Below are 25,824 nucleotides of genomic sequence, written 5' to 3'. Positions count from 1 at the left end.
CATGCTCATGGATTGGCAGAATTAATACTGTGAAAATGTCAATGCTACCCAGGGCAATTTACACGTTCAATGCAATCCCTATCAAAATACCATGGGCTTTCTTCAGAGAGTTGGAACAAATAATCTTAAGATTTGTGTGGAATCAGAGAAGACCCCAAATAGCCAGGGGAATATTGAAAAAGAAAACCAGAGCTGGCGACATCACAATGCCAGATTTCAAGTTGTACTACAAAGCTGTGATCATCAAGACAGTGTGATACTGGCACAAAAACAGACACATAGATCAATGGAACAGAATAGAGAACCCAGAAGTGGACCCTCAACTCTATGGTCAACTAATATTCGACAAAGCAGGAAAGACTATCCACTGGAAAAAGGACAGTCTCTTCAATAAATGGTGCTGGGAACATTGGACATCCACCTGCAGAAGAATGAAACTAGACCATTCTCTTACACCATACACAAAGATAAACTCAAAATGGATGAAAGATCTACATGTGAGACAAGATTCCATCAAAATCCCAGAGGAGAACACAGGCAACACCCTTTTTGAATTTAGCCACAGCAACTTCTTGCAAGATACATCCATGAAGGCAAGGGAAATAAAAGCAAAAATGAATTATTGGGACTTCATCAAGATAAAAAACTTCTGCACAGCCAAAAAAACAGTCAACAAAACTAAAAGACAACCTACAGAATGGGAGAAGATATTTGCAAATGACATATAAGATAAAGGACTAGTATCCAAGATCTAGAAAGAACTCATTAAACTCAACAGCAAAGAAACAAAAAATCCAATCATGAAATGGGCAAAAGACATGAACAGAAATCTCACAGAGGAAGACATAGACATGGCCAACAAGCAGAATGCTCCGCATCACTTGCCATCAGGAAATACAAATCAAAACCACAATGAGATACCACCCCACACCAGTGAGAATGGGGAAAATTAACAAGACAGGAAACCACAAATGTTGGAGAGTATGTGGAGAAAGGGGAACCCTCTTGCACTATTGGTAGGAATGTGAACTGATAAAGCCACTCTGGAAAACTGTGTGGAGGTTCCTCAAAAAGTTAAAAATAGACCTGCCCTACGACCCAGCAATTGCACTACTGGGGATTTACCCCAAAGATACAGATGCAGTGAAATGGCAGGACACCTGCACCCCAATGTTTATAGCAGCAATGTCCACAATAGCCAAACTGTGGAAGGAGCCTCGGTATCCATTGAAAGATGAATGGGTAAAGAAGATGTGGTTTATGTATACAATGGAATATTAGTGATTAGAAATGACAAATACCCACCATTTGCTTCAACGTGGATGGAACTGGAGGGTACTATGCTGAGTGAAGTAAGTCAATCAGAGAAGGACAAACATTTATATCGTCCCAAACTATGATTCTTTTACTTCACCTCTCATCTTTTACTTTTCTCCAATACCCTGCATTTCTAAGCATGTTTTCAAATTTGGATTCCTATGTCTCCTTTTACCTGTTACAGGCTTACAAGCTCTTTTATATTTTTTAAAAAACTCTTTTATATTTTTTTTCTAGAAATGCAAATACCATTTTTAGGTGAGGCAAACATGGAAAACCAAGTTTGGGTGATTGTAATTGTGATCTACTCTTCCACAAACCATTGCCTTGTATCCAAAGTTTTTGCTAAACAGAGGTGTGTTGGAAAATTGAAATCTTAACCTATGGCCTCTTGGAGCCCTATGAGAGTTAGAAGGCATTAATAGACGAAGAACTTGAACTGGACTGGGAAACTAGCTAGGCCATGCAGGTTGGGTCAGCCCTGGCTACCAATTTTGGTTCATAATCACCTGAAAAATCTAAAATATATCATTGAGAAGTGAAGTTAAAGGGTTTCATATGGTATGGGTTAGTTCTAATAGAATTTCGTCCTTGGCATCAATGACCAATAGATGGTGACTGTGCAAGTTATAGAACCTGTGTGATTCAATATTCTTGTTTGTACAATTAATTCATATAATACTTCTGTTTTTGCTTTCATTCTCATAATAGTTCTATGTTAAACATCTGCAATTTTACAGATGAGAAAACCGAAGTTCCGAGGGGTTATTTAATTTTATTTTTACAGAGCAGAACTAGGACTAGGTTTTTTATATCAGTACCTGTGCTTATCCTGACTTTACCACACTTTCATTTCCAGGGCTCTGATCATCCAAAATATCTATTGCTTACATAGAATTCTGGGTAATCTTTTTATTTTAAAAATAACTCTTCTTATTATTATTTTGGTGATATTGCAATGGATAAAATTTGGGGGTAGTTGAAAACAAGAGAAAGAAGGAAGAAAGGATAAAAAGGAAAAAAAGAAGGAAGGAAAGAAAGAATGAACCAACAAACTGCTACCAGAAAGGTGGTTGTTATATTTCCCATATTTAAAGAAAATAAATATTGAAAAATAGTATTAATAATTTGGTAAAATATATTTGAAATTCATATTTTATACTTGCTTTTCATTCCACTTATAGGTATTTATTTTACTAAGCCAGTATTCAATGTCTAATGTATTAGACCTACAACAGGGAATAAGGAAAAAAAATGACTGACAGATGTCTTAGGAAGATTTACACTTTCAAGGATCCTCACTCAACATTCAGTTGGCCTACATATTGAGTATTCAATACTCAGTGCTTGGTTTCTGGTATAAAAGTTTGATTAAGACAGTTGCTCCTGTGAGTATTTTGCCATCTGCATTATTTTTCTAGGGCTACCATAATAAAATACCACGAATTGGGTGGCTTAAAACAACAAAAAGTTATTATCTTACAGTTCTGGAAGTTGTTAGACTGGTGTCCACAAAGTTGATTCCTTTTGAGTGCTCTAAGAGTGAACTATTCCAGGCCTCCCCTCATCTTCAGCGGCCTCAGGCATTCCTTAGACCCTATCCTCCAGTTGCATCACTCCAATTTTTATGTTCTCACATGATATTCTCCCTGTGTCTTCATGTCATCTTCCTTTTTTTATTAGTGTCTGGTTCTACATCCAAATTTCTCCTTTTTTATAAGGATACGAGTTGTATTGGATTAGGGGTCACCCTAGTGACCTCATTTTAATTTTATTACCTCTGTTAAGACCTTATTTCCAAATAAAATAATATTCTGAGGTGCAGGATGTTAAGACTTCAACATACCTTCCCATAGAAGATTCCCAATTCCACCCATAATACCATATATCTTTCCCTTTTTTTCTTAAAGTTTGCCAAATTAGTTGAAAACCAAATGACTCCAGTCTATTCTGATCAATATTATTTTTCGTATTGATACTGCAATATGATGAAAACTCATTTTTATTATGCTCTTAAGAAATGCCTAGAAAAGTAAATTAAAATAGAGGTTATACACAGATGAAGAAAAATAGAGTGTTCTTAGCAATAAAAGTATCAGGTTTGTAAAATATGAAAAAAAAGAAATGGACGAGATCTTGCAAAGAGTTAGGTTGTATTTGCTCAGAGGAAAATCCTCCAGGTGACGGGATCAACCATGGGCTGTGAAATTGCCATATTGACTGTCATAGTATTCTACAGTCTTGCATCTCACCAGAGAGTTCATTTTATAGCAAAAATTTATGAGCAATGAGCACATGCTCGTGGAATTTATTAGTTTTACCATATTCCCCATCACGCTGAAGCTGCCATTATAAAATGGTAGAATGGCTTTTTGAAATCTCATTTATCATGGCAGCTGAGTAGACAACACTTTGTCAGTGTCCTACTGCAGCAATTCTCAAATTATTTGGTATCAGGACCAATTTTTATATTCTTAAAAATGATTGAAGACGCCAAAGAGATCTTTTTTAATGTGTGTTATACCTATTGGTATTTATTGCTTTATAAATTAAAATTGAGAATTTAGGAGCACCTGGGTGGCTCAATTAAGCATCTACCTTTGGCTCAGGTCATGATCTCAGGGTCCTGGAGAGTCTTTCCCCCCACCCCTGCTTGTGCTCTCTCTCTCAAAAATAAATAAATAAATAAATAAATAAATAAATAAATAAATAAATAAAATTTAGAGTTTAAAGAAATTTATCAATTCATTTAAACATAATAATAAATCCATTATTAGTTCACATAGGTAGCACTTTTATTAAAATAATTATATTTTCTGAAACAAAAAATGAGAAGAGTAACATTATTATACATTTTTGCAAATCTTTTTAATGTCCGACTTAATGAAGATAGTTGAATCTATTTTACTGAAGCATATGAAGAATAGCCTGCTTCAGAGACATTATTGGAAAGGGAGGAGCATTTTCATATCTGAAACAATATCAATGAATTTTTCATAGTCTGTTAAAATCCATTGCTCTCTATTGCACTTTGACGGGAACTTTGGTCCAGGCATGATTTTTTAAATACCATGCATTAGTCATTTGAAAACTACTGGTTCCCTTTTGTTCCAAATATTGACATTTATTATATATTATACAGATGTTCCAAATATTAATAGTTAATTATACAATATTTAAAAATCACATGCATTAATATCACCACAAATCTTAATCATAATTTTATCACTGGCAACAAATAATGTTAGTTTTTTCTTTTTCTGTCATGCTCATTTAAGTTAGTTTCAAGAAAAAGTCTGCCAAATATGTTCCAAAAGCTATAGCTTGCCAGGCATTCTTTCAAGTAAAAGTGCTGTTCTATTTTTTTTAGAAAAGTAATTACTTCAATTCACAACTAAAATAATTGTACAGGGGCTTTTCCTTGAGACAACCATCATGGTCTGGTTTGCAGCATAAATGACTTATGCATACTTCCCATTTTGTTACACAGAATAGTAAAAAGACGTATATACTCCAGCATATACAAGATTTAATAAAATAAATATTTGTACTATTTCACCAAGATGTTCTCAGTGTTCCCAAGCTATCCTCCTGTTTTCTTCTAAAGACACTAAGGAACAATTCAGAGATAACTGCCAACAATAGTGAATCTTCTAATTCATAAACATGATATATTTCTCCAGGTATTTAAAGTTCTTCAATTTCTCTCTACAGTGTTAGAAAACTAGAAACTAGAAAGTGTTCAGTGTACAAGTCTTACACACATTTTATTAAACTTATCTCTGAGTATATCATTTTTAGTATATCATGTTTTACATATCATAAATTGAACTGTTTTTACTTTTATTTTCTAATTGTTGCTTATTTATAAAAATATAATTGATTTCTAGATTGACTTTGTATCATGTGACCTTCTTGAATTCACTTACTATAGTCTAGGAATTTCTTTGTAGACTCCTCAAAATTTTCTATGTATATAACGTAACTTCTCTAAACTATGTGCATTTTATTTTTTATTTTTGCCCTTTTTTTGCACTGATTAGTGCCTCCAGTACAATAATGAAAAGAAGCAGTGAAAGCAGACATCCTTGTCTTATTTCCAGTCTTAGGATAAAAGAATTCAGTCTTTCACATTAACTATTATGTTTGCAATAGGCTTTTCAGATATAAGCTTTTCATTCCTAGTTTGTGAAGGGGTGTTGCATGTTGTTAGTTGCTTTTTTGGTATCAGTTGAAACCATAATAGTTTCCTATTTTGCTCTATGTGGTATATTGATTTTCAAATGCTAAAAGCAACCTTGCATTCCCGGGATAAATCCCTCTTGGTTCATATATATTGCTGTAATCAGTTTGCTAAAAATTAGCTGAGGATTTTTGCATCTATGTCTATGAGGGTCTGTAACTTTATTTTCTTGTATTGTTCTTTTTTTTTAATTTTTTTATTTATTTATGATAGAGAGAGAGAGAGAGAGAGAGGCAGAGACACAGGCAGAGACACAGGCAGAGGGAGAAGCAGGCTCCATGCACCTGGGAGCCTGACGTGGGATTCGATCCCGCGTCTCCAGGATCGCGCCCTGGGCCAAAGGCAGGCGCTAAACCACTGCGCCACCCAGGGATCCCTCTTGTATTGTTCTTATCAATTTTGGCATCAACCTTATATTTGTCTCATAACAAGTTTAGATGTGTAATGTCTTGGTCTGGTTTTAGTAGGATAATTACAGCCTCCTTAAATGAGTGAAGAAGTGTCCCCTTCTCTCTTTTCTGAAAGGGTTTGTTTTTGTTTTGTTTTGTTTTGTTTTGTTGTAGGATGAGTATCCTTTTGTTTAAGTTTGGTCAGATTCACCAGTAAAACCATCTGGACCTTGAGGTTCCTTCTGATTTATGGTTACAACTCTAATTTCTTTAGTTGATATAGTGCTATTTAGGTTTTTTATATTTTCTTATAATTTGATAATTTATGTCTTTCAAAGAATTTGTCCAATTCATCTAATTGTCAAATTCATTGGCATAAAATTGTTCATAACAATCTCTTACTAGCTTTTGAGTCTATGAAGAATATGCAGTGAGGCACTCACTTATTCCTGATGTTAGTAACTTCTTTTCAGTTTTCTTTTAGCCTAGTGAAGATATATTAACTTTATTTTTTTAAAGAAAAACAATTTTTGCAATACTTTTGTCATTTGGCATTATCTTATAAAGGTGAACATTCACATATTCTATGGTTCAACGATCCTAATCCTAGAGAAACCCTTAAACGTGTGCACCAGAAATAATTTACAAGGTGTTCACAGTAGCATTGTTCAAGACAAAAAAGTGTAAACAACTCATTTCCATGTAAAGAAAAAAAATAAATGTAGTGCCTATGGTATGCACAATCATAAGAATGAAAAATTGGACACAGTGTATTTTCTATTGTTGCATAATGAATTACTGCAATTTAGTAGCTAAAATCAACACAAATTTATTATCTCGCAGTCTCTGTGGATCAGAACTCCAGGCATGGATCAGTTTGGTACTCTGCTCAGAATCTCTTCAGGCTAAAAACAAAGTGTAAGCCATGCTATGATCTCACCTGAGACTTGTAGTCTTCTTCCAAGATGACTCGATTGTCAGCAGAATGTGATTTCTTGTAGCTTATAGGCCTGAGGTCCCCAGTTCCTTGCTAGCTGACAGCCAGGGACTGCTCTCAGCTCCTACAGACTCCTTCAGTTCCTAGCCACATGGCCCCCTCACAGCATGGTAGCTTCTAATCTCTCTGACTTTAGGAAGTGCCCATTTCTATGGGCTCACCTCCTTAGGTCAGGGCTATTCAAGATAGTCTCCCTTTTTGATTTACTCAAAGCCAGCTGCTCGGTAGCTAATCATGGAGATTAAATCCCACCATATTCGCAAATCCTACCCATATTCAAGAGGAAAGGACTATAGAATACTATATTAAGAAGTTAGGGGACAACTTAATATTCTTCTACCACAGCCATATAATAGGAAAATAACTCTAACCTGATGGAAAACAACTTTGAGCCTGAATTATACCAGCCATTATATGCTACCGGCATTTATAATCTCAGAAGAACTTTTAACCCAGTCTAACTCTTTCTGCCACTGGGTATTAGATGATGCCAGGTATTTCTCTAAAATGATTAAACAATCTGGCCTACTTAAAATATAAATTAAGAGCCAGAGATAACAGAATTAAAGATTAAATTTTCAGTAATTTATAAATAAAATATATTATAAATAAATAGCTAAATTAAGAAACTATACTATGTCAATGAGAAGTCTGCTTTGAGTAAGTTTCTGTACTATAAAAAAAAATGACAGTTTGAGATTACACAACTCTAAAGCTGTCCCAGTGTAATATGATATTTCACAAGTGCTGTTTTGACCCAGTCTTGATGTCATGGCTTAAATTCTCAATTCCCCTTCACTAGCAATTTATCAAACTCCCACTCCAACTACTTCCCTTATCAGGCTCTAACACTCCTGGGTTACAATACACACATACCCAACTGCCAGAGGCCCCCAGATACCTACACTCAGGAACAGCTTCTTCTTAGCCTGGGAAACCTACCTAACTCTATCCTATTTGCTATACATAAGCACCTCCTACAGTTCCAGCCTACTGTTACCCTGTCCTCAGGTGTAACCCACTATGTGGCTCCACACAACGGACTTCTCTCTTTGGAGCTGTAAGTAACAAACAGTTCTGCTTTTTATCTATTTGTCTGAGTTGCACTGCACCATCAAAAATCTCTTTAAATCTTATAAAACATCTAGTCTTACCCTGATTGCAACACCAGCTGTCACTAACTGACAGCTGCTTGCACTTGGTCCACTATTTGTACTGACTACAAATTATTTCTGCCAAGTAATGCCCATTGCCAATAGCTTGCCTTTGAATACTGCTTTATAAATTTTACACCATATGTCTATATTTTTACTTAATTTATTCCTCAGAACAGCTTTTAAGGAAAAGAAGAACAACATTATACTAATTTGATAGCTGGGGTTAAGGCTCTGATCTGTCACCGAGAGGCATAGCCAGAATTAAAAAACAAATCTTTTGGTTCTTAGTTTAGTCCAATTTCTAGTATATCTTTGTACTCATTATTTAAGTTAGCATTCTCTTTTTAATTAAAATTTTCCTACTTAAAGAGTACAAATAAAACTATTACCTTCTTGTGAGGTCAGTCCTTCCTTCTCCCTCAACATCAAGAACAGTAGGATTTAAGTGTAAGCCACAGAACTTCTTAAGCCTTGAAACTACTACCACTCACTGCCAAGCCCGATTTAAGGGACCCTCAGAGCTCTGGCACTTCTGGAAAGATAGTCACTCTATCCACAGTAGAATTGAAAAAGAGTCCATGGAGCTCAGCACACTTCTAGAATGAGACCCTCATTCTACCACACACAGCTCATCTACTCAACCCCAACCAACCCTTATACCTCACCCCACCACTGACAAACTGAGAGACCAGTCCCAAGAAGGGGGCTATATTAGAACTGATTATCCACCTCCCCCTGAGAGAACTAATCCCATCATGTCCTATATCTCTGCTTACAACACTCACCATGTGAATCCTTAGCCCCCAGATCATCCCTCAAAATAGAGATTCTTACCCTATTACAGTCCTCTACATTGCCTAAGTAGAATCAAACTCTAACTCCCAAAACAACCTCTACATCCTTCCACTGTGACCTTTGGAATTCAGGGTCTGTCATCAACAAAACCCCCCTTTCTATAAACTGAATGTTTGTATCTCCCCAAAATTCATATGCTGAAACCTGATTTCCAGTGTGATGATACTTGGAGGTAGGGCCTCTGGGAGGGGATTAGGTCATGAGGACAGAGCACACAAATGGGATTAGTGCCCTTCTAAAAGGGGCCTCAAAGAGCTCCCCCTTTCTACCATGTGAAGACACCGTGAGCAAATTCTCACCAGATGCTGTCGGCACCCCAATCTTAGACTTATCAGCCTCCAGGACTGTGAGAAATAAATGCATTGTTTATAAGCCACCTAGTCAACAGCATTTTGTTACTGCAGCCCGAACAGATTACAGACACCCCTTTATCCTTCAACCTCTTGGATAGATGTTTCTTTCTCCTCCTTTATCTAGTCAAAATCTGGCTGTCCCTTAATAAAGCATGTGCCCCATGCAGTCATTCCAAGAAGTGGCTATTTTTGCTCCTACAACTTGCATACCAATACTTTTTTATGATAACCTGCAATCCATTAGTGGGTTGTAAAATCAATTTAGTGGGTAGTAAATAGCAAACTTTTAAAATAAGGTAACAGAACAGAAATCAACAGCATGTATTGCATGTAGTTGAGTATAAAAAAGCACTTTGTAAATTTTAAGTGCTCTACAAATGTTAGTTATAATTATTAATTACTGAACAAGGGCTCTAACCCTTTTTCTCCATAGGAGTCCTAATCTGAAACTTCCTTCACCCTTTCTCTCTTCTTTCTTCTTTTCCTATGTAGGACAAAAAGGAAGTAAAGAACTCCACTGACCTGTTAGTGGAAAATTCATCTCTGACACCAAGCTTCAAAACTTTGTAATTTTTTTTTAATTTTTATTTATTTATTTATGATAGTCACAGAGAGAGAGAGAGAGAGAGAGAGGCGCAGAGACACAGGCAGAGGGAGAAGCAGGCTCCATGCACCGGGAGCCCGACGTGGGATTCGATCCTGGGTCTCCAGGATCGCGCCCTGGGCCAAAGGCAGGCGCCAAACCACTGCGCCACCCAGGGATCCCCCAAGCTTCAAAACTTTGAATGAAAAAAAAGCAGCTGGGATCCCTGGGTGGCGCAGCGGTTTAGCGCCTGCCTTTGGCCCAGGGTGAGATCCTGGAGACCCAGGATCGAATCCCACGTCGGGCTCCCGGTGCATGGAGCCTGCTTCTCCCTCTGCCTGTGTCTCTGCTCTCTCTCTCTCTGTGACTATCATAAATAAATAAAAATTAAAAAAAAAAAAGAAAAGCAGTGTCATATAGAGTGGTTAGGTTCTAGTTAGCAATGGAAGGTATGCTTTCATTATGGCTGAACAGGGTTTTTATAAGCCAAGCTGATAATTCATTACAATCAACTGATAAAGGAACTTTTATAACACAATCCTAACTGGTGAACACCTGCATTATACTTTCTTATTCAAACCACAGCAGAACTCCTGTTCGCAGAAATGAAGAAGCCAAGGCTGATAGACAAGAGACTGAGCCTTTTAAGGTCTTTCAAAGTACTATAGAGAACTTGAAACCTTAACTATCTGGGAACTTTTCTCTGAGCCTCAGATAGAACACTGCTGTGTCCTGAGGAACTCTGTATTCCAAACATTAGAATCTGGCTATGAGCCCAACTCATCTAATTCTGTTGTTGTGAACTCTATCAATAGGGCAGCCTCACACCACCAAGTTTCCTTAGAATGACATAATTAGACCCATCGGGTATATTATTTCCTTTTAACACTAAGTATAAAGACTCCCTATTACTTGTCATAGCAAATTAAAAAAAAACACTACTCTAATCCTTCTGTCAATTTCCCCATTTAATTTCTCTACTCTAGATAGACACCCCCATATCTGTGTTCTTCATCCCATAGCACATGACAGCATATCCATTTCTGCCTTCTGATTCTTTTTCTTTTTAAAGATTTTATTTATTTATCCATGAGAGACACACACTGAGAGAGAAAGAGGGAGAGAGAGAAGCAGAGACAGAAGCAGGCTCCATGCCGGGAGCCCGATGTGAGACTCGATCCCGGGACTCCAGGATCACGCCCTGGGCCAAAGGCAGATGCTCAACCGCTGAGCCACCCAAGTGTCCCCTGCTGTCTGATTCTATCCAGGCTGTTCTTCCCACATTTTGCCATCAAAACTGATCTTGAAACTTTTCCACCAGAAAGTTTTTAAATGATGGAATTATCAGGGATTCCTGAATGGCTCAGTGGTTTATCGCCTGCCTTTGGCTCAGGGCTTGATCCTGGAGTCCCGGGATCGAATCCCACCTTGGGCTCCCTGCATGGAGCCTGCTTCTCCCTCTGCCTGTGTCTCTGCCTCTCTCTCTCTCTTTTTCTCTCACTGTGTCTCTCATGAATAAATAAATAAAATCTCCCACTCATATTATATTCCCCAAATGGATTTTAAAATGAGTGGGAAATATCTCCCACACATTTCTTCTCCCTTCCCTAATGTGTGGGAGATATCAGAAAGGGACACAGAACATAAAGACCTCTAACTCTGGGAAATGAACTAGGGGTGGTGGAAGGGGAGGAGGGCGGGGGGTGGGGGTGAATGGGTGACGGGCACGGAGGGGGACACTTGACGGGATGAGCACTGGGTGTTATTCTGTATGTTGGTAAATTGAACACCAATAAAAATTAATTTATTAAAAAAAAAACAGACACATAGATCAACAAAATTGATAGAATAAAGAGCCAGGAACAAAAAAAAAAAATAAAATAAAATAAAATGAGTGGGAAATATCAGAAAGGGAGACAGAACATGAGAGACTCCTAACTCTGGGAAACAAACAAGGGGTGGCGGAAAGGGAGGTGGGGTGTGTGTGTGTGTGTGTGTGTGTGTGACTGGGCGACGGGCACTGAGGGGGGCACTTGATGGGATGAGCACTGGGTGTTATTCTATATGTTGGCAAATTGAACAATAATAAATAAATAAATAAATAAATAAATAAATAAATAAATAAATAAAATCTTTAAAAAAAAAAGATGGAATTATCTACCTGCTGCTCACCTCATACTTAATTATTCTACCTTGTAACATTATATAGGAGTTTGGACTTGTCCATACATTACTATGAAAAGTAAGGTACTATTCTGGTGCACCAGGTTATAAGTCTAAGGCCAGGGCTGTATTCCTAACTTTGCCTTTTGGCTCACTTAATACCCTTGAACCCATGCTGAGATAATACCTATACTTCAGTTTGTTGAGGCATGTCAAAGCATAATATAGAGGTATTTTACTTATTTTCTCCCTGTGATATTTAAGGCAAGGTTCTGACATAAAGCACATGTTTACTAAATACTATCATACCATTAGGCCAAAGCCTATTTTTGCCTCCCCTCACCGCCTACGTTTTTTTTTTTTTTTTTTTTTTTTTTTTTTTTTTTTTTTTAAGAATACAATCTTACACTGATTTGTTTCCCAAAGAAGAAGAGAGGAGGGTCTGGGCTACCTCTTCCATCTATCAATGTGCCAACTCTCTCCAAATATCCTTTCGAAGTAAAGTCAGATTTAGGTGCTTGGTTAAGTTGAATGTAATATTGTGTGGAAGAGGCAATGTAAGTGTTCATTAGACCTCATTTCCTTTTTTACTAGACACAAGCATTTATTTTACTTCCCAGCCACCCCTGCAGTCAGGCGGGATATGCTACTACACATCTGAATTCAGACTAAGGGAATGGGGTAAAAATTATGTACCCCACTTCCAGGGTTGGCCCCTGATATCTCCAACAAGTCCACCACAGTTCTCCTCCCTTATCTGAGGCACATAGATCGGATGATTCCAAGGCAACTGGTGATGGTGGAGCCACAAGATAGAAGCCATGTCCATCCACAATTGCAAGGAGCAGATACCCCACCCACCGGTCCCAACTAACCCACTATACAGGGACTTGTATGAAGCATACGCCGCTATTGTGTTAAACCACTGAGATACTGGTCTCCTTGGCCTACCCTGATTAACACACCTTATATTTAACAACAGTGGTCACATACATGAGAAGAACCCACAGACTTAGTTCCAGGACCTGAGATATAAATCCCGGCTGTACCCCTCTCCGCATATATTCTATGATTGGCTCCAAACTATGCTCTGTACCCTTTACCACTTGCATGTCTAGCACATTCTCTTCTTTCTTTTTTGGAGCCCTCTCCACTCTCCTCTGCCTCAAGACTTCTGTGAGGCACTCTCTGACTTCCCTCCCATGCGTAGGTCTTTGTTCCTAGTGCAGGGTCTATCCCGCCATTTTAGCATCTATTACATTTGATTGCAAATATTTGTTGAGCTTGGGTTTCCAAAGACTGAGTCCTTGAATCCACAGACAATTCCTTTGGGATCTCTGACTGCCAGCATTTAGTCATGGTGCCTGGCACATAGCAAAAATAAATAAATACATACATACATAAATACACAAATAAATAAAATAATAATAAATATATATTAAAGGAATGGTTGTCACTTTATGACCTTAAGTGAGTCCCTTATTTTTGAACTCAAAAATTTTACCGAATTTGATGATGATAATGATATAATGAAATCATTATAATGATTGATTGTGAATCAATGTGATAATGAAATAATGTGATTTGTAGATTCTAAACAGATGCTAATGGTAACATGGTTTATTGTATTCTGTAGTCCCTTCTCATTTTTTTTTTCAGTCAAATTCACCTTAATGCTTCAAGGAAGCTCTGTCCAATAGAAAAATAATGCAAGCCACATATATAATCTAATAATCTTAGTAGCCATATTTAAAAACTGCAACGAAGGGATCCCTGGGTGGCGCAGCGGTTTGGCGCCTGCCTTTGGCCCAGGGCGCGATCCTGGAGACCCGGGATCGAATCCCACGTCGGGCTCCCGGTGCATGGAGCCTGCTTCTCCCTCCTCCTGTGTCTCTGCCTCTCTCTCTCTCCTCTCTTTCTCTGTGACTATCATAAATAAATTAATTAAATTTTAAAAAATAATAACAAAAAGTGCAAAGAAGTAGGTGAAATCCGTTTTCACGAGGGACTTAACCCCTGACGCCTGGGCCACCGGGGCTGCGGGAGCCGGCGCACGCCCCCCCACAGCCCGGCTCCGGGCCCGCGCGACGCCCTCCGACGCTCGGCGGCAGGACGGCCTCGCTCCCTCCCTCCCTCCCTCCCTCCCTCAGCGCCCTCGCAGGCGCCGCGAGCCGCCGTCGGGACGCCCCGAAGTCCAGCTCTGAGGAGTCCACCCCGTCGCCTGGGATTCGCTCTCGCAGCGACTGTCCGGCTTAGGGCGAGCGGTTACTAGATGTCGGGTAACTCCGGCTCCGGTGCGCGGAGGCCGGTGGGAGGCCGAGTGCCGGGATCGGAGCTGGTCAGTCAGCGCGCGCGCGGGCGGCGGGCGGCGCCGAAGGCGGGATCCCGACGCCTGGGCCCGCGGCGTCCTCGGCGGGCGGCGCCGAGGCCCGGGCTGGGCGGGCAGGGCCGCGGGGACGGCGGGGACCGTGGGGACCGCGGCCCGCCCCCTCCCCCTCCCCCACGCCGCCGCCGCCGCCGCCGCCGCCGCCGCCGAGCCCCGGAAGCGGGCGGGGATTTCCTGTGCCCGCCCCGCCCGCGCCCGCCCGCGCCCGCCCGGCCGCCGTCCCCGCCCGTCGCTGGCTCCGCGGCCGCCGGCTCCCACCACGCGGAGGGCGGAGGGCGGAGGGCGGAGGGCGGAGGGCGGAGGGGAGGGGCAGGCGGCGCCCAGAAGGGAGGCGCGGGCCGCAGGCCAAGCCGACCGGGGTGAGTGGGGCCGGGCCGCAGGGCGTCGCGGCTGGAGGGAGGGACGAAGTCGCTTCCCGGGGCGGCGGGCGGGGGGCCCGGTCACCCCCCCACGCGGCGCCGGGAGGACCGACGCGGCCTGCGGGTCGCTCGCCTTAACCGGGTCGGCCCCGCTGTCATCGCGGGCCCGCCCCGCGCCCTGGCTTCCCCGTCCCCGGCGTCGCTGACAGGCCCCGCGGGTTCCCGCCGCGGGCTCCTTTCTCCTGACCTGCTCCTGCCCCGGTTCCCGGGAAACCTGTTTTCTGACCTCACCTCCCCTGCCCTAGCTCTGCCTCCCTCGGATTCTCTGAAATCTGACCCTGCCCAGGGGCGCTGTGACAAGAAGAGGGGAAGAAGCCACCTTACTCCGGAGCAGGCACCCGTCCCGCCCAGCCCCACCCGGGGCACAGGGCACGGTTCTCCGGCGGAGCGCGACTCGTCCCTGTGCCCTTGGGCTTCTCATGTCACACACCCCCTGGGCCCTGTCCAACAGCTGCCGCTGCGCAAACTTCCTCCTGCAGGTGCCTTGACCCCCGGATATGTGAGGAAAAGTGGGAAACGGAAGCCCTAGGAGCCGGACTCCGGTAGGCCTGGGAACATCCTGGAGCCAGGGGAACCCTGATTAGGCTGACACCCGTGACGGCCCGGGTTCTGGCTCCGAGGAGAGCGTGAACATCTTAGGACACGCTGTGTGAGGAGAAGTCCCCACCCCCTTGTGCCCTTGTGGCTGAGATTTTTGCCAGCACTTCCACAGGTTTTCTGTCGGTGGCCTGGAGAGGCTCGCAGCGAGCCCTGTAGGCTCCGCAGAAAGCAGCTTCCCATCCAGGGACGGTGCTGCTGGGGAGATGGACAACTGAGTCTGAGACAGGTGTCCAGACTTTAACTGTAGGTAAAGCCCCGAGGGAGGAGTTCAAAGGGAGCTTGAGAAACAAAGAAGAAAGACCTCCAGGGAAGACAGGGGAATTGGTGCCTTATATGTTAAAAGCGAAGCAAACACAGGGGTTGGAAATCAGAAGAGAGCGCTAAAATGGAAGTTTCCCTTTATTGCTTTACTGCGAATTTTCCTTTCTCATGAGAAGTCTCTGAAAAGGAAACCTCCTAAGCTGGGAATCAGTCCAGGAGGCTCCCATGAGGCCCCGAGACTTCTTTGGACTTCTGAGATGAAAGCATAATTTGTTCCCTTCCTGTGCATTGGGCTTAGGGTTGCCACCTACCTCTTTTTGTCAAAGACAAATAGGCAAGAAAATCAACAACTTGACATCGGTCATTGACCTGTCGTGGGCTTCTGGGTTCTTGCAAGTGTTAATGAATAGATATGAGTGATGAGCCAGGATAGTTAACCGAGGTTCTGACTTGTTTTTGGAAGGTTTTCACTAGCTCTGACTGCTTGAGTACTGAATAAAAATCACACGCGCGCGCACACACACACACACACACACACACACACACAAAAGATGTTGCCACGCAGAAAGGACTCTGTGCAGTCTCATAGACTGTTTCTCTGCCAGAAGTCAAGGAAGTCCCCTTGTCACAACACATGAGACCTGTTCTGACTCCAAGATGTCCGGAGAAGAAAAAGCCCACAACCTGGTCCCGTGCACTACAGGATTATTGTTAAGAATTTTTTTTTTTTTTTTTTTAATCTAGGGATGCCTCAGTGGCTTGGTCGGTTAAGCATCTGCCTCTGGCTCAGATCATGATCCTGGGGTCTGGGATTGAAACCCATCTCGATCTCCTTGCTGAGCAGGGAGTCTGCTTCTCCCTGTCCCACACCCCCCCCCCCACTGTACTCTCAGTCTCTTTCAAATAACTAAATAAAATATCTTAAAAAAATGTTTTTTGTATAACCTAAATCTCTTCTCTGGCAATCAAGAGAATAAATAGATCTATAAAGAGATATAAACCATTTCTTGTTCTTAGTAGCATCATTTATCAGCTTTTTTCCCTAGACAGGAGAAAATTATGTCTTTTGTTTTTAACTTGTCCCCAATGGCCATGTTTCCCATCCCTTTCTCCACTTTTATTTCTTCTGATGAACCATACTGGTTTCTGGTTTCTTCATACCCTTCTTTAAAACTGAATATATTTTTCTAATGAGATCTGACTGGTTCTTTCCTATGTCTCGGGTTCTTTCCTATGTCTCAGCTCACAGGACTGTTAATTCACACACAGAGGTCATGTTAGCATCAGTTACTTCCCCTTTATCCACTCTGGTTCAAATGCTTTCTTTTCCTTTATACTTTTCCCAATTAGACATCAACTCCTTACTGACCAACAATTTCTCCTGTTAGGGTTGCTTTGGAGTTTTACACATGCTTTCTGAGTTATTGGTCTTTCTACCACATTTATTATCAGTTCTTATTTTCTGCATCAGAGTGCCAGGTTGTGTCTCTTTGTTGAGGCTTAAGTGAGGTGTCATTTGGTTCAGTCTTATAAAGGGGATGTGTGCTCCTTGTACACACACACACACACACCTTTGGCTAGGACTTCTATCTATAGTAATCATTTCATTCTGAACTAATTGATGAGATTTGTGGCAGAAAATCTTCTATGTGATTATATCCATTTTTGTTGAGTGTAAATCCGTGCACATTCCATTCCTACATGTGTCCAGATTACTTACTTTATTGTATTTTGAGTGGTTGAAATTAAATGAATACCTTTTGAATTTCCAGGATTGATCTTAAAAAAAAAATTAAGTTCTTCCAGCCATCAAGAGTATTCTGTTTCTGCCATGAGGTCCCCAGAATAACTGTTAGTGACTTTGCTATTTAGCACCTGCTCATTTCTTAGTTCCTCCAAGAAGCTTGGCCCAGGGTCAGTTGATTGGAACACACCAAACTTTAAAGTTCATCTTCCATCAAGCTCCCCTTATCTGGTTTCATCTTTTATCCCTCAGGCTGTTCTCCGTAACTCCCTTAGGAATATCACCTCTTTCCATTTTTAATGGGCACAGCTGATAATGAATTTGTTCCAGGTCACAATTTGGGTTTGCAGCAAAAATGCTTTCAGAACAGACAGCAGTCCTGGGTACAGGATGGGAGTCCATGAATGTCCAGCTGGATGGAGCAGAGCCTCAGGTGGAAAGGGGAAGCCAAGAAGAGGGGCCATGGAGAACAGCACCAGGGCCACTGGAGCACCTGTGCTGTGACCTTGAAGAGGATCCACAGTCCCTTCAGGAGAAGGGTGAGAGCCTGGAGTGTATATGTGTGTTTGAGTACTGTAACCAGTACCAGGACTAGTCTATTCTTCTTGGGCTCTGATCACAGGAATATAAGGAGTTCCTGGGTTCTGTAAACCATGAAACTGCACTTCTCCTATTTCTTGCATAATCACTCCCTTCACATGCTGCAAGTGCGTGGTTAGTGGTATTGAATGTGGGAGACAAAGGAAGTGACTATTACTATTACTATTACTGTTGAGAACACATCCAGTAAGATGCACTTTACTAGGTGAAAATTACATTCAAATAATATAAATTCAAACCACAACTAGTCTAGTGGAGATGGCTGACATATAAGCTTTACTAAAAACCACTTAACACCTTTGCAAAATATGTTAAGTGGAGATCTCTTCCACTCTATGTATGCATTTGAATGTTACCAATGGATACAGATTCAAGAAAATGTGACCCTTAAGTTCCTCTGACATGGTGTCCATTGCGCCCTTATTGGGAAAGGGTGGATGGTCCATCTCTAGTGGTTCCTCTTTTTTCTCTCCAGCTCAGTCAGCTCCCTGGGTTCCTGCCATTCCCCAGGAGGGGAGCACCGGAGATTGGGAGATGGCAGCTGCACTTCTTGCAGCAGGATCACAGGTGGGCTGTTTTCCTTGGCCTCTCCCAGGGTCTCATCACTGCTACCTCTCTGTAGGCTCACCATCATCCTATTGATTTCTTATCTCACATGATCACTAATGGTATCTTCATCTTATAACTGGACAGATTCTTTCCCCTTCCAAAGGGCTCATAATACCCTTGAATAAATGAGTGAAGGCATGACAAGAAGAGGGAAATTCTTAGAGGTTAAGTTGTTTTTAATGGATGGCTGTGCCATTCCTATATGGATTTTAAGAACAATTTATTAATGTTCTTTAAGAAAAAAATCTGGAAAGACTAGGAAAAGAGGACCTGAGGGAAGCTTGATAGAACATAAAGTAGGCAGGACTGGGTGGGTAATGGAGCATATGGAAAAGGAGAGAAGATAGAAAGATGTAAAGAGGGGCAGAGCCAGAGAGAGAAAATAGGTTTAGATTCAGGAGGCAATAGGAAACTCATGGAAAGATAATAATAGTAGTAGTAGCTATACTCCCAGAGTGCTTACCATGCTTGTGTCTCTCTGAATGCTTTATGTATATTAACCCATTTAACTCTGAGAGAAAACCAAATATGCTCATTTTACACGTGAGAAAATAGGGTAGGAAGAGATTAGGGCACTTGTGTAAGGACAAAACTGCTAATAAATGGCAGAGCTAGGAGTCATTTGGCTTGAGAATCCTAACCACTATACTATATACTGTCTCCAAAGATAAAGATATGGCATGATGGGTAGAGATCAAAAAAGAATGTTTCATCTATATGATTTTGTACTGATAGAAAAGGAAAGGTCAAGTGGAGGAAGAGGAAGCTAGTACCCAGTTTCTGCAATGAAAAGAACGAGGCAAGTGAGGTGAGACTGGGCAGACATCTGTAGTTAATCAGAGGGAGTAATGAGTTCATGGTGCCTCCAACTTCATGGTTCCAGTGGGAAACTCCTCAAGAGACATTATCCTTCTCACTCACTCACCATTACTTTCGCCCCTCTGCTCCATTTATCTCTCACCAAAACTATTTGCCTTACCCAAAGACTTCTGGGGGAATTCTTTCCCTAAATGCTCTCATGCCCTCTCTTCTGCTACTTCAGCTTTTTATACTGGGATCACATTTTCCTTAAGGAACAATTACTAACAGATGATGCTACATTTTGTTTCAGGGCCTGGTAACCATCAAGGATGTGTCCTTGTGCTTCTCTCAGGAAGAATGGCGGAGCCTGGACCCTTCTCAGACAGACTTTTATGGAGAATATGTCATGCAGGAAAACTGTGGGATAGTGGTCTCTCTAAGTAAGCATGATCTTCCCTAGCCACTTTTAAAAGATTATACTCTGGGAAGATGGGGCCATCTGCTCCAGAGCTATCAGATAGTCTATCTAGGGTTCTTTCCTTGGCTGGAAGTCTGTCTACACTTTTACCAGAGAAAGAGCATTAGGGCTAATCCAAAGAGAATAGAAATGAGGTGTCATTTCTTAAAAACAACAGCAAAATAATGCTGAATTGTGGAGAACTTTGGGCTCTTCTTGGTTGGGAATTAAGAGGGAGAAGGACATTTAAGTGATAGAACTGAGTCCTTGGAAACTCAGCAAGCCATCTAGGGTAAAATGGGAGTGGAGGTAGGACAGCTGTAGTAAGGCTAATTAAGTAAAGTTAAGGACAGGTGGGCTGGAAGTATTTGAAATCTGAGTGGAAGAGAACAGACACACTAGGGAAGAGAATATGACTTTCTAAAAGAAAGAAGAGGAACATAACAAATGGGGACAGGAGAGAGGCCTATATCTGACCTTCTTTTATCTCCAGTTCCAAGGAATAATCTAGGAAACAGCTTTTTTTCAGAAATAGAAAATTACAGTTGAACTCACTGACATCTCTGTTTTCCTTTCCCATGGACAGGATTTCCAATTCCCAAACTGGACATGCTTTCTCAACTAGAAGGAGGGGAAGAACAATGGGTCCCTGACCCCCAGGACTTGGAGGAGAGGGACATCCTAAGGGTCACATACACAGGTAAACACCTAGAATACACTTTCAGCCACTGCCTTCAGCCCTCGTGGAGTGTCATCATTATGTGTCCATCCAATCCCTCCTCCACTCAGTGAGTTACAGAGTCAAAAAAGTTGAGATCTTTTTCTTCAAAGGCAAGACAGTGTAGCAGAAAGGTTTAGAAGGCAGGCTCTAAAACCAGACTTTGTGGATTTGAATCCAGGACCACACCTGGGAATCTTGGAAATGTAATTAGCTCGCATTTGGGTTCCTCATTGGTAAATTATCGAGAGACTTAAATATGTTAACAGAATAGAACAGTACCAGGCACATAATAAGCACTCAATAAATGTTAGTTGTTGTTGTTATTGATGTTATTATTCAACATCCCACTCATTGTGGAGATGCTTTCCAGGGTGCCTCTAGTATTGCTGACAGATGGTCACTCAGCCCATGGAGATTGCAGCACATTTCTTAACTCTTTCCATCTATGCTTAGACAGGAAGATGGAAGTAATTTAAATAAATAAAATAAATAAATAAATAAATAAATAAATAAATAACAATAGCATAGACCATTTACTAAATGCTCACTATGTGCAGGTATTATACTGTCTGTCTTATAACATCTATCTTATGATCATTGCCATTTTACAGAAGAGAAAAGGCTTACAGAAGCTAAGTGGGAAAGCTCTGAGATTCAAAATTGGGGAATCTGCCTCCTAAGCCTAGGCTTTTAACTTCTACACTTCTTGCACTGTCTTGAACAATATTAGAATCTGTTCTTCCAGCCTTTGTGGGGTAAGGTTTAGGCCCTAACAGGAATCAGACAACCTCACCTGTGACTTGGGTCCTAGGGTACTCTCTTGTGACTCCCCTCTTGGGGTTGGTATTTTCCCTTCTCCACAGGAGATGGAAGTGAGCACGAGGGTGATACCCCTGAACTAGAAGCAGAACCTCCCAGAATGTTATCTAGTGTGTCTGAAGATACTGTTCTCTGGAACCCAGAGCAGGATGAGAGCTGGGATTCCATGCCCAGGGGCTCCAGAGGAATGCTCCTGGGCCCACCTTTTCTTCAGGAAGATAGCTTCTCAAACCTTCTATGTAGCACAGAGATGGATTCCCTGTTAAGACCTCACACATGCCCCCAGTGTGGGAAACAGTTTGTGTGGGGCTCCCACCTTGCCAGGCACCAGCAAACACACACTGGGGAGCGGCCCTATAGCTGCCTCAAGTGTGAAAAGAGCTTCGGGCGAAGACACCATCTGATCCGGCACCAGAAAACACACCTACATGACAAGCCCAGCAGGTGCTCTGAGTGTGGCAAGAATTTCCGATGCAACTCCCATCTGGCCAGCCACCAGAGAGTGCATGCAGAAGGCAAGTCCTGCAAGGGCCAAGAGGTTGGAGAGAGCCCGGGGGCTAGGAAACGGCAGCGTGCCCCCCCAGTGCCAAAGTGCCATGTGTGCACTGAGTGTGGGAAGAGCTTTGGCCGACGGCACCACCTGGTGAGACACTGGCTGACCCATACTGGGGAGAAGCCCTTCCAGTGCCCTCGCTGTGAAAAGAGCTTTGGCCGTAAACATCACCTGGACAGGCACCTGTTGACCCACCAGGGACAAAGTCCCCGGAGCAGCTGGGACAGAGGGACATCTATCTTTTGAAATCTGTTTCTGCTGCAGCTGTGGTCACATCTATCAGCAGCTGGTGCTACCAGGAGTCTCTGCCAGAACTGCCCCTCTCCTGCACCCCAGTAGCCAGAATCATGAACCCTGACTCCATCCTTAGAAAGATGAGGTTCCAACATTGGCCAAACATTTCTCACCAGTTCTATGAGATTCCACATAAAATGGAGTTCTTTGGGCAAAACTTTTAGGAAACGATGCTGATATTCAGCCGAAGCCCATTCTCAAGGGTACCACTTGAGAATCATCAGTTTATGGCTGCGGTCCATCCTGAGTGGTTGGAGCCTATGCCGTACCAGTTGAATATTTGAATAACACCTTTGTATACTGTAACTATTATATCCTCTCTGTATATAGAGAGAAAGACCATATTAGCAGATTGAAGGCTCTGAGAACTTATGTGTGCAAAGACTTGTCAGGGCTCTTTTACTGCAGTGTTTCCTAAATGTGTTTGACCTCAGAGTCCTTGCTATCTCACCTCCCGCAGAACTGGTGACTCCATGAAACACACTCTGGTGAACACTGGGTTAGGGAGTAATGAGGAAACGAGAAAGAGATAGTGATCAGGCACCCAGAGTTCTCCTTTTCTATCCAGATGAAAGCTGAGGGGCAGACCTCATTCCTGTGTGGGTCTATCATCCTTACCCTGATCATCCAAATATACATCACACCTCTTACCCCCACCTATTGACAAATAGAAACAAGAACCTTTTCACTCCCTTATTCAGACTCCCTTCATCTTCCTCATACATATATCCAGCTGAGGGAATCACGCTACAATGCTGAGATGGACGTACACTCCCAAAGGAACCCAGGCCCACACAGAAGAAAAAAACTTTATCCCCTTGAACAGACCCCTCTCCTCTTGACTGTGTCTTTATGTGTCTATGTGTATCTGTGTGCAGGGTCTTTGAAGAGAGCATGCAATGTGCAAACTGTACAAGCTAGATTTTCTAGGGGCTGTTTTCTGGGGGTGAGGGTAGTAGGGATTGTATGGGATTTTTTTGTTTTGTTTCAAGATAGGAAGTAAACTGAGAGATTAAGGGAGCCCTCATGGAAAGGATTAAGTGATGGGTTAAGTTGTGGGAGTTGAGGTATAAAGCTTTCCCCTGTATTACTGAGATCAAGACAACTGTGGATATATATGTATAGGTCTGAATCTCTGGGCCACAGATTCTTTTTGCCTAGGAGGAGAGAGAAAGACAGACACATCCTCAGTGAGGTGAGCTGTTTCTTGTTGATTTCAAGTAAGGTGCATATAGAAGCTTTGTGCTGAGTGGGTTTCTTTGTCTTGTTTTAGTGCTGGAAAATTAGGACAGGAATCACAGTGCTTGCAGGTTGTTGTCATCACTCTTATTTGACCTTGATTGCCTCATCAAGGAGACAGTTTTTCTTAAGGATTTCATTCTCCCAGAAACGGAACATTAGGGAAAATGGCTATGGTTTAGCTTTTCAGCTGATGTGGTGGGAAGGTAGTGCATTGGGTTTTCTTCCCAGTTCTGGGTAGGTATCCACACTAAGACTCTTAACTCCAGGACTTGCATAAGTATTCTAGCATCTATTGGTTGATGAGTTGGTCATTGTTTTGCCTTATTGATAATGTGTTAATACCAATCATATAATTTAAAAATTATCTTGTATGTAAGAGCAGTTTGGGGTTAGGGAGGAGAGGAGCAAAGCAGATAAAAGTGGGATAATTTCTCTTTAAATGCTTACATTCTGGTTTTTCCTTAACATACTTATTTCTTAACCACAATTTGGTGGAATTAACCAGAGAGGCAAAAGGAAGTAAGCTGCAACAATCTAGTTTAGTGATTATCCCATTTGCTTAGGGAAAACTGGGTGAATCACAGCTCCTCAGAGTTCTGGACCTAAATAGAGCTGAAAATAGGGTCATTTTGTTGACCGGGCTTCTTAGAGTGGATATGAGTTGAGCAACCCAGCTGCCACCTCCCTTTTGCCGCACAGAGGAGCCTTTCTTCTTTGCCTGGGATGCACTTCTCTTGCTTAGGTTCCTACGAATAGAGCAAAATGACCAGCCCTTTTTAAGGTCCTCAGAAATAGGAGCATTTTAGGATTAATATTAGGAGGTACCCCAGGGAATAGGAGAGTATTGGATTCCAGTGGTAAAACTGGACTATGCCATTTCTTTTACCCTTCCACTATGCCTCATTCATTAATGCAGATCAGCTTTATGTAAGCAGGGGTTCAGAACCTGTTTTAGATCAGAGACCCTTACGAAACTCTGATAAAAATCAGAAGCTCACTTTTAAGAAAAACGGGCATTAGAAATTCACTCTGTTTTATATACACATTTAGCAGGTTCAGAGCCCATCCATGGAATCACTAAACCGGGGTCATAGGGAGTTACTCTGACCCAACATGGTCATTTATATATTTTTGTCAAGAATTACAAGGCAAGGATCACTAAATATTTTAAGGACTAAGATATCAGAGGCAGTAGGGTATAAAGACAGAGTCTAGTCTTTAATGACTAGGAGAGTATTGCTGACATTCTACTCTGTTTTTTGTTTGTTTGTTGTTGTTTTTTTTTTTTAAAGATGACATGCTGACAAATTGAGCTCCTCACAAACCTTGTTTTAAAGACTTGTGGGAAGTGACTCTCTACTGTCAGATCACACATCTTAATAACCAAATGTTAACTTCCAGCAATTGGTCTGTTTTAGTAATTATAAGGATAGCAAGAGAAGTCCCCAAAGTGTGGGTGCAGCCATAGCATCCAAACGAAAGGCATAATAGAGTCTAAGAGCTTTCTGCAGAAAGGACGTCCCTTTAGGTCATTTCTGGTACACCACTGTCTTCTCTACCTCGGTCCAACACCACTTCCCTTGGACGAAAAATAAAATAAGCAACAGCCATTAGATGGGTGAATAGATTTGGAAGATTTTTCCCACAGGGAATCAGCTTCAAACTCCCATCTTTCTCCTAGCTGGCTTTGCCACGTGTCCACCCTATCCCCTTTAAATAAAAAAAACAAAAACAAAAACAAAAAACCAAACACACAACTGTGTCTGTGTTCTCTCTGGACAAATGTAAATTGGGGAAGTCCATCTTTAGAAACCTATCACCTTTTCCTTCTGTGGTGCCTTTACCCTGTTCAGGGCCGAATATTCTTCCCTTTTTATCCCATCAAAGTATCTCTGCAAAGAATCCCTTATACCAGATAATATAACTCAAAGTGTTAGCTCTTCCCAGAGTTACTTACATTTCAAGCCTTAACTCTGATAGAAGTGAAGGAAAAATTTTTCCCTTGTCAAAATGATGTTATATCTTCAGGGAGCTAAAAGGGTAATAATTTGTGACAAAATCCTTTCCTTTCCTACACTTCTGGACTCAAACCACTGTTTCCTTATTTCCATTAAGGGCAAGGTGAGCCCTTACTCAGAACCAGAAATGCCAGAAGACGTGTGTTCTTTCCACCTCTCTTCAGATGAGTGCACTGGACAGGGATGAGTGGGGCTAGGTAGTAACAGAAATCTATTCCTTTAGAGTCTTTAGTGATCCTGAGC

General features: G+C 41.8%; 1 protein-coding gene across 5 annotated transcripts; it reads left to right on the top strand.

Annotated features, from left to right (window-relative positions):
* The first annotated feature begins 14,736 nt into the window (after positions 1–14,736).
* ZNF641 (zinc finger protein 641) lies at positions 14,737–25,307 on the top strand. 5 transcript variants are annotated; one of them, XM_055318771.1, is made up of 6 exons: positions 14,737–14,802; positions 17,798–18,006; positions 18,543–18,634; positions 19,788–19,917; positions 20,521–20,634; positions 21,519–25,307. In XM_055318771.1, exons 2-6 carry the CDS (start codon positions 17,823–17,825, stop codon positions 22,271–22,273), a joined length of 1,275 nt encoding a protein of 424 aa, XP_055174746.1. In that variant the 5' UTR covers positions 14,737–14,802; positions 17,798–17,822; the 3' UTR covers positions 22,274–25,307. The 5 variants fall into 5 exon arrangements, with proteins under 5 accessions (XP_055174746.1, XP_055174742.1, XP_055174744.1 ...); XM_055318767.1 differs by having other exon boundaries at positions 14,747–14,802; positions 15,108–18,006; XM_055318769.1 differs by lacking the exon at positions 14,737–14,802 and adding an exon at positions 14,816–15,341 and having other exon boundaries at positions 16,468–18,006.
* Positions 25,308–25,824: the final 517 nt, after the last annotated feature.

The sequence above is a fragment of the Nyctereutes procyonoides genome, unplaced genomic scaffold, assembly GCF_905146905.1.
Source record: "Nyctereutes procyonoides isolate TBG_1078 unplaced genomic scaffold, NYPRO_anot_genome, whole genome shotgun sequence".
NCBI classification, from domain to species: Eukaryota; Metazoa; Chordata; class Mammalia; order Carnivora; family Canidae; genus Nyctereutes; species Nyctereutes procyonoides.
This window is presented reverse-complemented; position numbering and strand designations above follow the sequence as displayed.